The sequence below is a fragment of the Myotis davidii genome, unplaced genomic scaffold (assembly GCF_000327345.1).
Source record: "Myotis davidii unplaced genomic scaffold, ASM32734v1 scaffold496, whole genome shotgun sequence".
Taxonomy (NCBI): domain Eukaryota; kingdom Metazoa; phylum Chordata; class Mammalia; order Chiroptera; family Vespertilionidae; genus Myotis; species Myotis davidii.
Window position 1 is genome coordinate 1767333 of NW_006289398.1, and position 13046 is coordinate 1780378.

The following is a 13046-nucleotide window of genomic DNA, read 5'->3' on the forward strand; positions in this document are numbered from 1 at the left end:
ACAGACACTTAAACTATATTTCTCTCTTGATTTTGTGATTTGAACTTATTCTCCTAAAAAAATTGGTTTCATCTTGCTAAAAAAAAAACCCCCAGTATTCAGAGTAAAAACCAATGTTCCTTCCTACACATACTTATGTGTATGTGGACATTTCCATGGGCAACAAATGTGTCCTATTAATGACACTTAAAATGTCCCTCATGCCTACGTGTGCCAGAATATACTACTTCACAAGTATTAAGAGCCTACATATATACATAGATACATACTTATGTTCAGCACTCACACTAAATTCTGTAAATTTGAAGGTATCTATTCCAAATGTTTGATTTGCCTACTAATTTTTCCTTGAGTTGGTGTATAAAATAGTTTCAACTTAGTATTTCATTACATGACTTTGGAAAATCAGAAGTTGGCTGTTTTGACAGATGACTAAGTTTAAAGCTTATAGTTAGAGAGTTAATAAATGAAGAAAATTTTGACCTCATACATAATAAAAAATAAGAATATACATAGAACTAATGAGTGCAAATGTTAAAAATTTGCTGTTAATTATGGGGGACGAAATCATAAATGTCTGTTTTATCTTTGCACTTTTAAAAAGTTCTCTAAAAAAGTACAAATAAATGTATACTAATTAGAAATCAATTAGTAGCCATTTCATACATACTAATGCAATATAATCTTTAAAAAAGAAATCATATTATCAACATTTGCCTTCAACAGAGAACTAGTAATCTAATCCCAGAAGTTTTTGCACCTAAGATTATTAATTTTCCTCTTTTTGTACTATATCTACTTTATAGCAAAACTTTCACACTATATATACTTTACCAATTAAAATGTAAATTTTCGTTGGCTTAGTGCCATGTAAAAAGGCCAATTAAAAAGCAGTTTCTAATTTCACAACTAGATATACTCAGTTGTATTAGAAACCTAACCCAGAGAGTCAAAATGACACTGATCCTTTTATCTTCCAAATGAATTTCCAAATGATAAATGTAACACGTTTTTAAAAATAATGTAAGCCATATCTTAAGAAAAATATTTATTAATAAATAAGTATACAGTATAGTTTAGTTTGTGTTTTAAAAATTACAAAAGAAATGAATTTGCTTGAAATAACAGATATTCCCTTTAAATAAACAACTGACTTTCTTACCTTGCTGCATCTGTGGATGTGTTGTGTAACTTGAAGGATGGGAATATGGCATGTATCCTGCAGGGCTTTGTGGGGCATATGGACTAGGCACTGGGCTATTTTGTTGTGGCATAAATCTGTTCCCAGAGCTTGTCTGTGGTGGCACAAACCGGCTAAAACCCAAAATCCAAATAAACAATATAAGGAAATAAAATAAACATGCTATTCCTTGAAATTTCACTGTCATATAATTTTCCAAACTCTAATTTGTCTAAAATACAACCTATGCAAACAGAAAAAAATTTGAAAAATAGTCAGATATACAAAAATCATTCACAAATCATAATCCAGGAGTTACAATAAATAGTTTGAAAATATTGAGATAATTTATTTATATTACTTGCATAAAAATATCCATCTGTTTAAGGTATATAAAGCCATGCTGCCCAAGTTCAACTCTATAAATTTTCTTATTTATCTAAAACACATTGGTTACTTTAACATATTATTTTGTCTGAATGAAATCAAGTTACTAAAATGATAGCCATTTCAATCAGTATATTACAGCATTTCCACATATAACATTATAAGGCAAATGTTCATATAGGTTAATATTTAAGACTAAGCGTTTTAATTTCTTAACTATATACAATTCACGAGCACCTAAATGTATGCATACACTGTATATTCACAAGCATATTCAACATAGAAAACATTGTATAAATTACCTGGAGGGGCTATGTGAGATAGTGGTTTGTTGATAATTGGAAGATGCAGGACTACTGTGCATGGAATTCTGAGAAAGTTTATATTGAGACATCATCATTCCTAAACAACATACACAAAGATGGTAAACATATTATTTTCTTCTAGAAATAGCCTTTAAATGATTTAAATCAGTTGTTCTTTCAAAAACATAAACTTTTACTATATAATTAATCTAAGAACAGATTAAATTAAAAAATTTTTACTTGCTTAAAGTCCCAGCATTTAGCCTTAGAATTTGAAAAGAACTAGCCAGTTCGGTTTGGCGGATAGAGCGCCGGCCTATGGACTGCAAGGTCCCAGGTTCAATTCCAGGCAAAGGCACATACTTGGGTTGTGGGCTTAATCCTCAATGTGGGGTGTGCATGAGTCAGCCAATCAATGATTCTCTCTCATCATTGATGTTTATATCTCTCTCTCCCTTCTCTCTGAAATCAATAAAAACAAACAAACAAAAGAAACCTAATAATATGAAATTTAAAGAAAAAAGAGTCACCCTAATCCCTGATCAAATACTACACACTTCCTTCTACAATAAGTCTTAGGGTGGTTTTCTATTAAATGGATTACTTTATTATATACATCTCCCATCCTGAGGAGCTTAATTTCACAACACTATTTGTTTCATTATGATTCAGATGTAGGTTTTTTAAAAAAAATTTTAAATTATTATTTTTTTATTTAGACCTAGGTTTTTTAAAGTATTTTATTTAGGGGCCCAAAGTTTTAGCTGCTGCAATCCATCTGAAAATCTTTTGATGCAGAGCAGAATGATCCTATTATTTCTTCCACAATAGTTCTTTGCCACATATTAAGGATTAAATAAATATTTGATTAGTGAGAGAAAATGTAGGGGTAGCTTTCAGATTCTCAAATTTTTTTTCAAGCTAGACACTGTTCCTTCAATTGTTACACAAATGTCACTTTGTTATATAGGAGATAAGAAAACCTCCGTTATTTAGACATTTGATAATCAAAGATAAAATCTATCATTAACCCTGAACTTTCTTATGATATGCATACCCTATCTTTGTGGAAGCTTCGAACATCACATTATATTCCCCAATTTCATTTCCTGCTTTTGATGTGGAAAGCGCCTTTCACCAGAAACACTGAAACAGAAGCTGTGTGTTCATTTGCCAGGAATACCACAGAAGGGATTCTAGCCTGAGACAGTGGTTGAGTGAAATGAGGGCTCAAAATCACCTCAAAGTCTACCAGTACTACTGAAGTGTTTTCCTTTGTTTATAGGCTAAATTCCAACTTTTGAGCTTTCTCTTCCAATTCAAATTCAATACTAAATCTTATGTTCCATAGCTTAATAATAAATCTGGCAATATTCGTGAATATGATTAACCAATTAAGTAGGTTAAATCTTCGTGAGTTGTCTAAACTATTGCCTTCTGACTATTTTAGTCTCAAGAGCCATGCAAATATTTGGGCTTGACAAATTCAATAAGCTTCAGACTGGAACAATGCTCCTAACTCAAAGTGCACCTAGACTACATAAAAATTGTACCTCTGTTGAACATCATATTTTTATGACATTTATAATGTTTATTATAAATAGGTTTTCCTTAATAATAACAACTTGTCATAAACCCATTTTTTCATTGCTAAGAAACGGAAATATAAAACCAAATACTACATAGCCATAAATGTAATCACCATCAACAATGAAACTAATACCTGGTATAATTATGTATACATGTACTGCATGTTGAAAAGCTCTGCAAATATTTTTATTGTTTGATTAATGAAAAGACTTCTTTCATACCAAGTATACAATTTTCTAAAACAAATTCCTAAAGCTCTTAGATTGAGTAAACTAATACATTCTGAAGTTATCTAACAAAGTACACTTTAAACTTTGTCTAATTTTCAAGAAATTTAGTTGTGTATTAAAGTGTAAGAATATTAACATCCATTTAGCTTCTTGGCTGGATTCAAGGTATAAATACAGCATTCACAGGTAACAGGCTAGCTTGTTAAAGGAGACACTTCAATTTAAGTATTACATGTTAAACAAGATCAGAGATGGATCCATAAAAAAATATACTCAAAAATTCAATTATTATGAACCTCACCACTTTGTACATATTTGTTCTGCATACTTTTCTCCCTGAAAACGTTAGGACTCCTTGCCAGGACGGCCTGCAACAAGACTGGTATGTCGCCTTCTGGATCATCACTGCCAAGATTATCTTTCAACTCTCTAGCATTGAAAAAATAAATACCAAAAATTAAAACAGGATTGGTTAAGAATTTCCTATTCTACGTTAGTTAGATAGCAATTCATGAATGAAATTCAGAAAAGGCTGAGACAAAAATCAAGAAAAACAAATCACACAAGTATGTCTAACAATTTGATGGATTTTTGAAGATGCTATTCCTGAAAGAAAAAGAATGATAAAAAATGACAAAGGAGGGTTCTTTAGGACATTTTTTCCCTTCCATTTTAAACAGAAAAAAAAAAGCCCAAAACATACTCTATGAAACTATGAGTTTAATGATTTTCACATCACTTTCAAAGCAGAGAACAGTCTATTCTAAACTATTCAAAATAGCCCTGGCCGAAGGGGCTGTTGGTTAAGCGTAATCCATTGAACCAAAAGGTTGCTGGTTTGATTCCCAGTCAGGGCACATGCCCAGGTTGCACGTTCGGTCCCAAATCAGGGTGCATAGAGGGGAGAGCAATCGATTGGTGTTTCTCTCTCCCTCCCTTCCTCTCTTTCTAAGATATCAATGAAAACATAAAATAAGTAAATAAACTATTCAAAATAAAAATAAGGTATAGAAGTGACAATTATGTAAAGAAGTTGGAATTTGGGGTTGGAATAGATTTTCTCCATAACATCTGAATATGAGTCAGTCATTTTGAGAATGTCTTCTGAATTAAATACTATTGCTACATTAATTAAGGCAAGACCCAGAGATTATGTAATTTTTTCATCTTATATTGTTTTCTCAGTCATGAGAAAGAAAAAACCCCAAAGCAAGTGATTAAGCATATTCACAATTTTCAATAAACCTGAAAGTGAGTAACAAATTAAATTCATAACTATGTAAGATAAATATACTTAGTATTTTAAATTTTACATTCTGCATGTCACTGTTCCACTCATTAAATCTAACAAAAAAGATTTATAAAGATGGTGTCCAATGATTAGATTCAATAAATTTCTAAGGGCAATCTTAAAGTAGCTTTCCATAAAATAAATTATAACTATGTTTATACTGCTTCCCTTTATCTCTTAAAATATTTGGTGAAAAATGTTTAGTATGTACAGGTATAACAAATGATGTAGTATTTAGACATTGCTAAATTTCTTGAGTGCCAAATTCACATTTAGTATTTCACTTCAAAGCTATCAGTTTTAAACTGGCCCTAAGTATGTACTGCATCTACTAGTAATGGCAGAGACTTTTCCACTATTGTGTGCTTTATCCTCATTCCTCTAAATAATGAATCTTTAAATCTAAAAATAAAAAAAAAATTAAAGGATGGAAAGATACATGAGTATCACTGTGCAGTGAGATAAGGATGAGTTTTAACTTTTTATACACTTTTGCGTTAAGATGTAAGTACGTACTGCTTTTGCAAAAAGGAAAATTTAGCAAGTATTCTTATGTGCAAAATTGCCTATATAAGTATAGATTTTAAGTTTATATCATTTTTAATAGCTTATTGTGTAAAAATACACACCTTTGTTCAGATTGTACAATAATCCTTGGGATTACCCTTTTCCCAAATCCTTGGGAAAATTAGTCCCTAATTCTGTAGTAGCCTTCCATGGAGTTAGTCTTGAGTTCTTCTTATACTTCCCATGAAAAACATGTAAGCCTACTCCAAATAAAGTTAGCAGTACTGTCCCTAGTAATTGGGAATTCTAACCACTCTAACAATAACAAGAAAAAGGGAGATACCTACAAGAGCAACTTTAGACTTCTGCACAGATCCATCTTGATTGATATCTCAAGATTATTACCAAGTATTGAAAAGATCTTTATAGAAGTAAATGGGTCATAACTACTGTCTCAAAGTAACTATGGCATACTTAAATCTCATTAATTTCTCATCACAGAGGCTATATTCTCACTTGGATATTTTATATTTTAACAATAAACTATATACCTAATTTTTTAAATAAAAAGCAAAACCAGGATTACTGATTCTCTTATTAAGAACAAAACTTTTCACTTTATTTTAGATTGTACTTACATGTGATCTGTTGATACCTGGTTGAGGGTATGGACAAGCTGTGAAACCAAATTATCATCCCTACAGGCCAAAAGGCAATTCACCTCTTCTGCTATTCGTGCATTAAAAAGAAGGCTCTTTGTAGTTGTAGCAGGTAAAGGGGATGGAAGAGGCAGCTGGTTCAGGACTATTTGGAATAAAATCAGATTATTAGAAATTGAGTTACTGAAATAAGTCATTTTAGTGTTTATATATATTTTGGAATTAAAAATGTTATAAATATCAACATGACATTTTTTTCAATGTGAATATTATTAAAAGACATGCCTCCTTTCCTTCAGCAAACCCCAATTAATTCTACATAACTCCTAAAACATCACTTGGGAAAATATAAATTATACTACTCACTGAGAATAAAACTTAGCTCCTCTATATTTGCATTGATTTTTCCTACCTTAAATTTTTATTAACTTACTAAATAAATAAATAAATAGACAAAAGGTAAGGTTAAAACTAAGTAACGTCAAAAAATTGAGAATCTCATTTATTTTTGCCTTATAAGATTTATCAGAATCACTAGTACTCTCACATAAAGAAACCAAATAACAAAACCTTACTCTTCACCAGATAGACAAGTAACATGCTTTTTAAATGCTTAAGTAAATACAAACATAAATGTTCACTTTAGCAGAACATTCATAGAACAGGACTCTGGAGGTAGAAGAATATCTAAGGTTTTTTGCTTTAAGTTATAAATTCCTAAATAGTTCTCTCCTCTCTTCACTCTATTCTAAACAGCAAACAAAAGAACATAGATGGTTTACAGTACTTTGTTTTTGGCTTAATTTCTAAGCACCTACACAGTATAGCAATCATGCTGCTCAGGTCCAATCGGTACTAACAAGATTTTTATTAATAAAAACCCAGGAAACAAATTATGTCTTGCTGAGATAATGGGGAGGACAAATAAAAAGAAATCCCTGGTAGTATGTTTGATTCTGCACTCAAGCAGATTGTATGAGTTTATGCCTTACCTATAACAAAGTTATAAACTAAACCGTTTTAAAAGTTTTCTTAGCTGAGTTAACCTAAACCCACCTACTACTTGTTACTTCAGACTTCATCAACTAGCCTGCTACTTTCCTAACCTCAAAGCTGTACTCTGTTCTCTCTCTTACCCCTGCTAAATCCAGCTGGAAATTAACAGAAAAATATTATTTGGGGAATACTGAACACAGATAAAAACATTTCTTGAAGTAATTTTCTTTAAGCTCCTTTATTATAAATCCCTAAACCTTGCATAAAGTTACACAAAGAAAAGTATGTCAACTTCTCACCTTCTATCCTTCCTTCTCATATAATTTTTTCTCTTCATTTATTCAGGTAAGATGACATAGGGACTAATATTGTGGGTAGCTTTTTGCACCATTACCCAGGGACAAAGAATTAGAGTTGCCCACCAAAAGAGTAAGTCCCTAAAAAATGTAACACTACGTAAATCTCAAAAAGAATGACAATGTTCTTTTAAATTTAACTGTTCAGAGTAAAATAGGCAGTTGATATCTATGACAAACTCCAACAGATGAATACTGAGCATGATACCCAAAATAACCATCACTAAAAACTAGGTTGTTGGGCTATCCAATTTTCTTTGAAGGGCAGTTTTAGTTACCATTTCTCTAAGTGCTTTTTAGAAAGTCTGTATCAGTTCTTATATGCAAACCAATGCTTCATTTTTTATTTTTCTTAATGCTTGGTCTCATCAAAGAAGCACATAGTACCACTTCCTAATGGGTCCTTAGGATCAAACACAAAGTAAGATCTTACCTACTAGCAACATACTTTCATATGTATGCCAACAAATCAAAGGAAATAATGATGTTTATCATTCAAAATCTAAAATCTTAAAAAAAAATTCTTTTGTTACAAATAATTTTTGGTGTAGTCCCTCTAAAAATCATTGTTAACACAGAATAGAACATAAATTAGATAAATTAACCAAACTTACGGTCTGTGAGACTTGCAATCCCCGCAAGAGTAGTGATGGGGACATGGGGCATATCCCCATTCATCCTGAAGTTCTGGAATGGTGTTGCCGATAAAAACACTTAGTTCAGGTGCCAGCTGTCATTACTTCCCATTTCCCAAACACTAAAATGAAAAAGATACAATTATTTGTAATATGCCAAAAATATCACTATTAGGGAAATGCTTATAAAATATAAATTTCTCTGCTTTTCTTGTTTGTTCAACCTTTGTAACCACAGCCATAGTTCATGTACTATGTTAGGCACTGCAAAGTGCTTTGCATATATTAACTTATTTAATCCTCCCAACAAACAAGTAAGGTAGGCACTATTATTTTCTGCATTTTACTGAGAAAATTTATAGGGAATTTAAACTAATTTGTGGAGCAAAGATTAGAACCCAAGCAATCTGTCTCGAGAGTCTCTGTTACCAGCAGACTGTATTTCTAGACAAGGATACTAAACTTTGACGAGCGCTATAATTCCTTTGCACATCATTAACATTAAAATCTAGCTTCAACTCACCTTACTAGCTATGTTTCTCACTACTTTCCTTCATAAACCATCCTCTCCAATCAAGCTGATAAAATTATCTTGAATCCACCTTGTGTTTCCTCATTGTTATTTATTTCATAATATATTTCCCTATCTAGATAGTCCATTTATACTTGAGTCCAATTCTTATAATTCTTTAAGATCCATGGCAAGTTCCCACTATTTCATGAAACCCCATACAAATTCAGCCAAAAGCCATTCTACCTCAATCTATTCCGAATTTACATTTATTGCCCAACATTCTTTATAAATAATTACTAGGAGCCCAGTGCACAAAAATTTGTGCACTTGGGGGGGGTGGGGTCCCTCAGCCTGACCTGTGCCCTCTCACAGTCTGGGACCCCTCGGGGGGATGTCCACGTGCTTGTTTAGGCCCGCTCCCCAGGGGATCAGGCCTAAGCTGGCAGTCAGACATCCCTCTGGCCGCCCAGGAGCCCTCGGGGGATGTCCACTTGCCAGCGGGGAGCAGGCCTAAGCTGCAGTCGGACATCCTTAGCACTGCTGAGGAGGTGGGAGAGGCTGCTGCCACCACCGCTGTACTGGCAGCCATCAGCCTGGCTTGTGGCTGAGCAGAGTCCCCCCTGTGGGAGCGTACTGACCATCAGGGGGAATCTCCTGCATTGAGCGGCTGTCTGCTGGTGGTCGGTGTGTGTCATAGTGACCAGTCATTCCCAGTCATTCTGCTGTTAGGGTCAATTTGCATATTACCCTTTTATTATATAGGATATATTCCTTTGTGATATTTTGTTGAAACATGTCTGTTTCATTCTTGTATAATTACCTAATGCTCATGTACTTATCTTCCTATCACTGCATGCTTCTTATCAATCAATCAATCAATCACATAATATATAAACACAGTGCCCTGACTGGTTTGGCTCAGTGGATAGAGCGTCGGCCTGCGGACTGGGGGGGCCCGGATTTGATTCTGGTCAAGGGCATGTACCTTGGTTGCGGGCACATCCCCATTGGGGGGTGTGCAGGAGGCAGCTGGTCGATGTTTCTCTCTCATTGATGATTCTAACTCTCTGTCCCTCTCCCTTCCTCTCTGTGAAAAATCAAAAGGATATATTTAAAAAATATATATATAAACACAGACAGGACAAAGAAAGACATTTGTTAACATTTTAATATTCTTATTCAATGACTTAGTTGACAAATATTCAGTTTTTATTATGATATTACTATGTGTGTGTATAGACATTTTATAAAATTCCTGAACACCCTTTCCATTATTCTGTTCAATGACCCCCAATTTTTCTCATCTTAATTTCAACATGTGGTTTTTGGAAAGTTTATCTTTCCTTTAACAATATTTGTGTGAAAACTTCCTTTTTGAAGTATATAAGACATTTTAATAAGTGCACATTTATCAAAGATATTCCTTAATGAAATACATATAAACTTATAAGCAAATATAGGTATACTCCACATCAACTAAGACATAGTGCTAAAATGGAAAGCTGAATAGTAATTTTAAGTTTAAAGATTTCCCCTTTTTAGGGGGTTGTCAACTTCAGAACAGTGAAATAACACTACTAACTACTTTTACTCATACATCTTACTTTGCAAGTAAGTTTTCCTTTTTTTAAGTAGAGGTATACAGGTAGTTAAAATTAAGAATTTTCTTTATCCTCAAACACTTTTATTATAAATATAAAATAAACTGACAAAAGCTCACAAAACATCTATGTGTTGTTTAACAGAGTTACAAAGTAAGCATCCACAGAACCACCATCCATAAGGCAACCTAGTTCCTTCTAAAGCGGAACAGCAACCTAGTCCTTTTGGTAATCATTTCTTTTTTCCCTTTGTAATTTAATGACCTTTATAAACACACTAAGGGCCTGGTGCATGAAGATTCATGCACTTGGGGTGGGTCCCTCAGCCTGACCTGCACCCTCTCCAATCTAGGAGCCCTCAGGTGAGCCCTCTCCAATCGGGGAGTTTCTGTCTGTCTTTGCAATCATATGAGCGAACTGTCTGAGACCCCCAACCCAGTTTGGTTTGATCCTCACAGAATAATAGAGGCTTTTTTTTTTTTTCCTTTGCTTCATTGGTGTAGATTTCCTGGAAGTTTTAGGATATCTTCCCTTTAATTTCCTAGAGACTCTTCCACTCTGCTCTCCGCCCGGTGCCTGTGTATGCAAATTCACCTGCTATCTTTGTTGGGTTAATTTGTATACTCACTCCTGACTGGCTGGTGAGCATAGCAAAGGGATGGTCAATTTACATGTTTCTCTTTAATTATATAGGATATTTTCCCCTAGTAGCTGGCCAAAGAAAAAACACTGCTTTGCTTTGGTGAATGACTGATACAAAATTTGCTAGTAGAAGCCCAATGAAAAGAAATGGCAAAGGAAATAGTATAGAAAAGAATCCTTGGCTATCCAATATTTGTCCTTTTGTTTCACTGTGGACTTTAGTGTTGGAAGTTATTAATTTGATTCTTTAATCATCACTAAAAAATATTTTAAAAATTACATATTTAGCAAAAAAAAAAAAGCAAACAGAAAGAAATCAGAATGTAAAGCCTGATCGAGGTCACGAAAACACAACAAATTTTTTCTAAGTAAGGCTAATAAGAAAGTTTCAATTTGTGCTTAGTAATTGACGGGGGTGGGGGGATGTTGTGAGAAAATTATGTACAGAACACCATGAAAAACACCTTGTTGCCACACATGACTCACTGTTGTACATATAAACTGTCATAGTCAAGCAGTTAAGTAACAAGTGACCATGTTTAATTATTTAATTGGGAGGATAGGCACACATAAAAAAACATATTGAAGAGAGTTCTATTGTGGGCTACCCAACTTTATTCTGTTTTCCTAAATCCCAGGTAACATAAAGCAAACCCAACCCAAGGCTGGAATTTTTATGTTAAAAATGATTTACATAATTAGTTACCACATATGAATTACGAGATTAATAATAAACCTAAACAAGACTGTGCTTTTCAGTGACATGATGCATCTGAATACTCAAATGTCAACTCAAAACTAGAAGTGAGGGAGGAAGGGAAACACAATTCTTGTTTGATTTAAAAAATGCATTTAGTATGGTTGTCAGTCATAGCGACCGGTCATTCCACTGTCATTCTGTCGTTTAGTCAATTTACATATTAAGCTTTTATTATACAGGATAATCAGTTTTCTTCTTAGTTCTTAGCAAATATTTCATACATTTTTATACAAACCAACTTTAACAAAAGTTCCCACTACTTAAAAAGGTCCCAGCTGATTACTAGTTAAATTGATTTGCAAAAGCCTACAGAGTGATTATATGATGTCTAATCGTAACAAAATATACAAAAATACAAGCTGCATCAGGAAAAAATAATCCTGAGCTTTGGAATTCGATTTAAATTAAAATCTTTTCTATGGAGAGGTCATTTAGGATATTTCCAAGTGCTGCTATGAATTATTTGGGTTCCTATTACATCTCCCACACAAAGTATTTTCTCACCTTCTTTTCCACTGCAGAAGAAACAGCCCATCTCCAACCCCTAAAAAAGATTGAGACTATATCTTATACCATGAGACCATTTCCTATGCAATGGTATTAGAAATGCAAAATCAGTGAAGATTTTCTTTCTTTCTAAGTGAGGGTTAGATCTTAAAGAACTATAACATTTATATACAGACTTAAATTCTGACCATAAATAACATATTTGATGATACATAACTGAATCTGAGATATGAGGAAAACACTTCTTTGTAAAATTACTGAGTAGTCCACAAGAGGGCACACTTTCAACTAATGTAAAAATTTTAAATTCTTTTTTTTTTTTTTTACTGGTCTATTAAAGATTGGCCAGATTCTTCTGAATTGTGTTATTCAACACCAATAGAAAACAACAGATCCTGAGTTTGTAATTTTTAAAAATATGTATTTTTACTGCTTTCAGAGAGGAAGGGAGAGAATCACTGATCGGCTGCCTTCTGCACACCCCAAACTGGGGATTGAGCCTGCAAACCCGGGCATGTGCCCTGACCGGGAATCAAACCGTGACCTCCTGATTCATAGGTCGACGCTCAATCACTAAGCCACTCCAACCAGGCTGTCATTTTTGTTGTTTAAACATAGACAGAGAAACTTTTTTTTGGGATACATATAAAATATAAGAAAAGCCTGGATACACCAAGACTTCTATGTTAATATTAAATTATAAAAGTACTAGGGGCCCGGTGCATGAAATTCGGGTACTGGGTGTGTGTGTGGGGGGAGTGTCCCTCAGCCCAGCTTGCCCCCTCTCACATACTGGGAGCCCTCAGGAGTTGACCCCCATCACCCTCCAATCGCAGGATCGGCCCCTTGCCCAGGCCTGACTCCTCCGCCAGGGGTGTCAGGCCTG

At 33.9% G+C, this 13046-nt stretch overlaps 1 protein-coding gene across 3 annotated transcripts in view; it reads right to left on the bottom strand.

Annotated features, from left to right (window-relative positions):
• NIPBL (Nipped-B homolog (Drosophila)) overlaps positions 1-12244 on the bottom strand; it is a 138683-nt gene extending 126439 nt beyond the window's left edge. For 2 of the 3 annotated variants that reach the window (XM_015562638.1, XM_006761747.2), the window contains exons 1-6: positions 12158-12240; positions 8116-8258; positions 6129-6294; positions 3994-4121; positions 1870-1969; positions 1163-1314 (exon numbers count right to left, since the gene is read on the bottom strand). In XM_015562638.1, coding sequence (XP_015418124.1) covers positions 1163-1314; positions 1870-1969; positions 3994-4121; positions 6129-6294; positions 8116-8179 — 610 coding nt within the window. In that variant the 5' untranslated portion in view covers positions 8180-8258; positions 12158-12240. Of the gene's footprint in view, positions 1-1162; positions 1315-1869; positions 1970-3993; positions 4122-6128; positions 6295-8115; positions 8259-12157 lie in introns of all 3 variants that reach the window. The other variant, XM_006761751.2, reaches the window with a different exon arrangement.
• Positions 12245-13046: the final 802 nt, after the last annotated feature.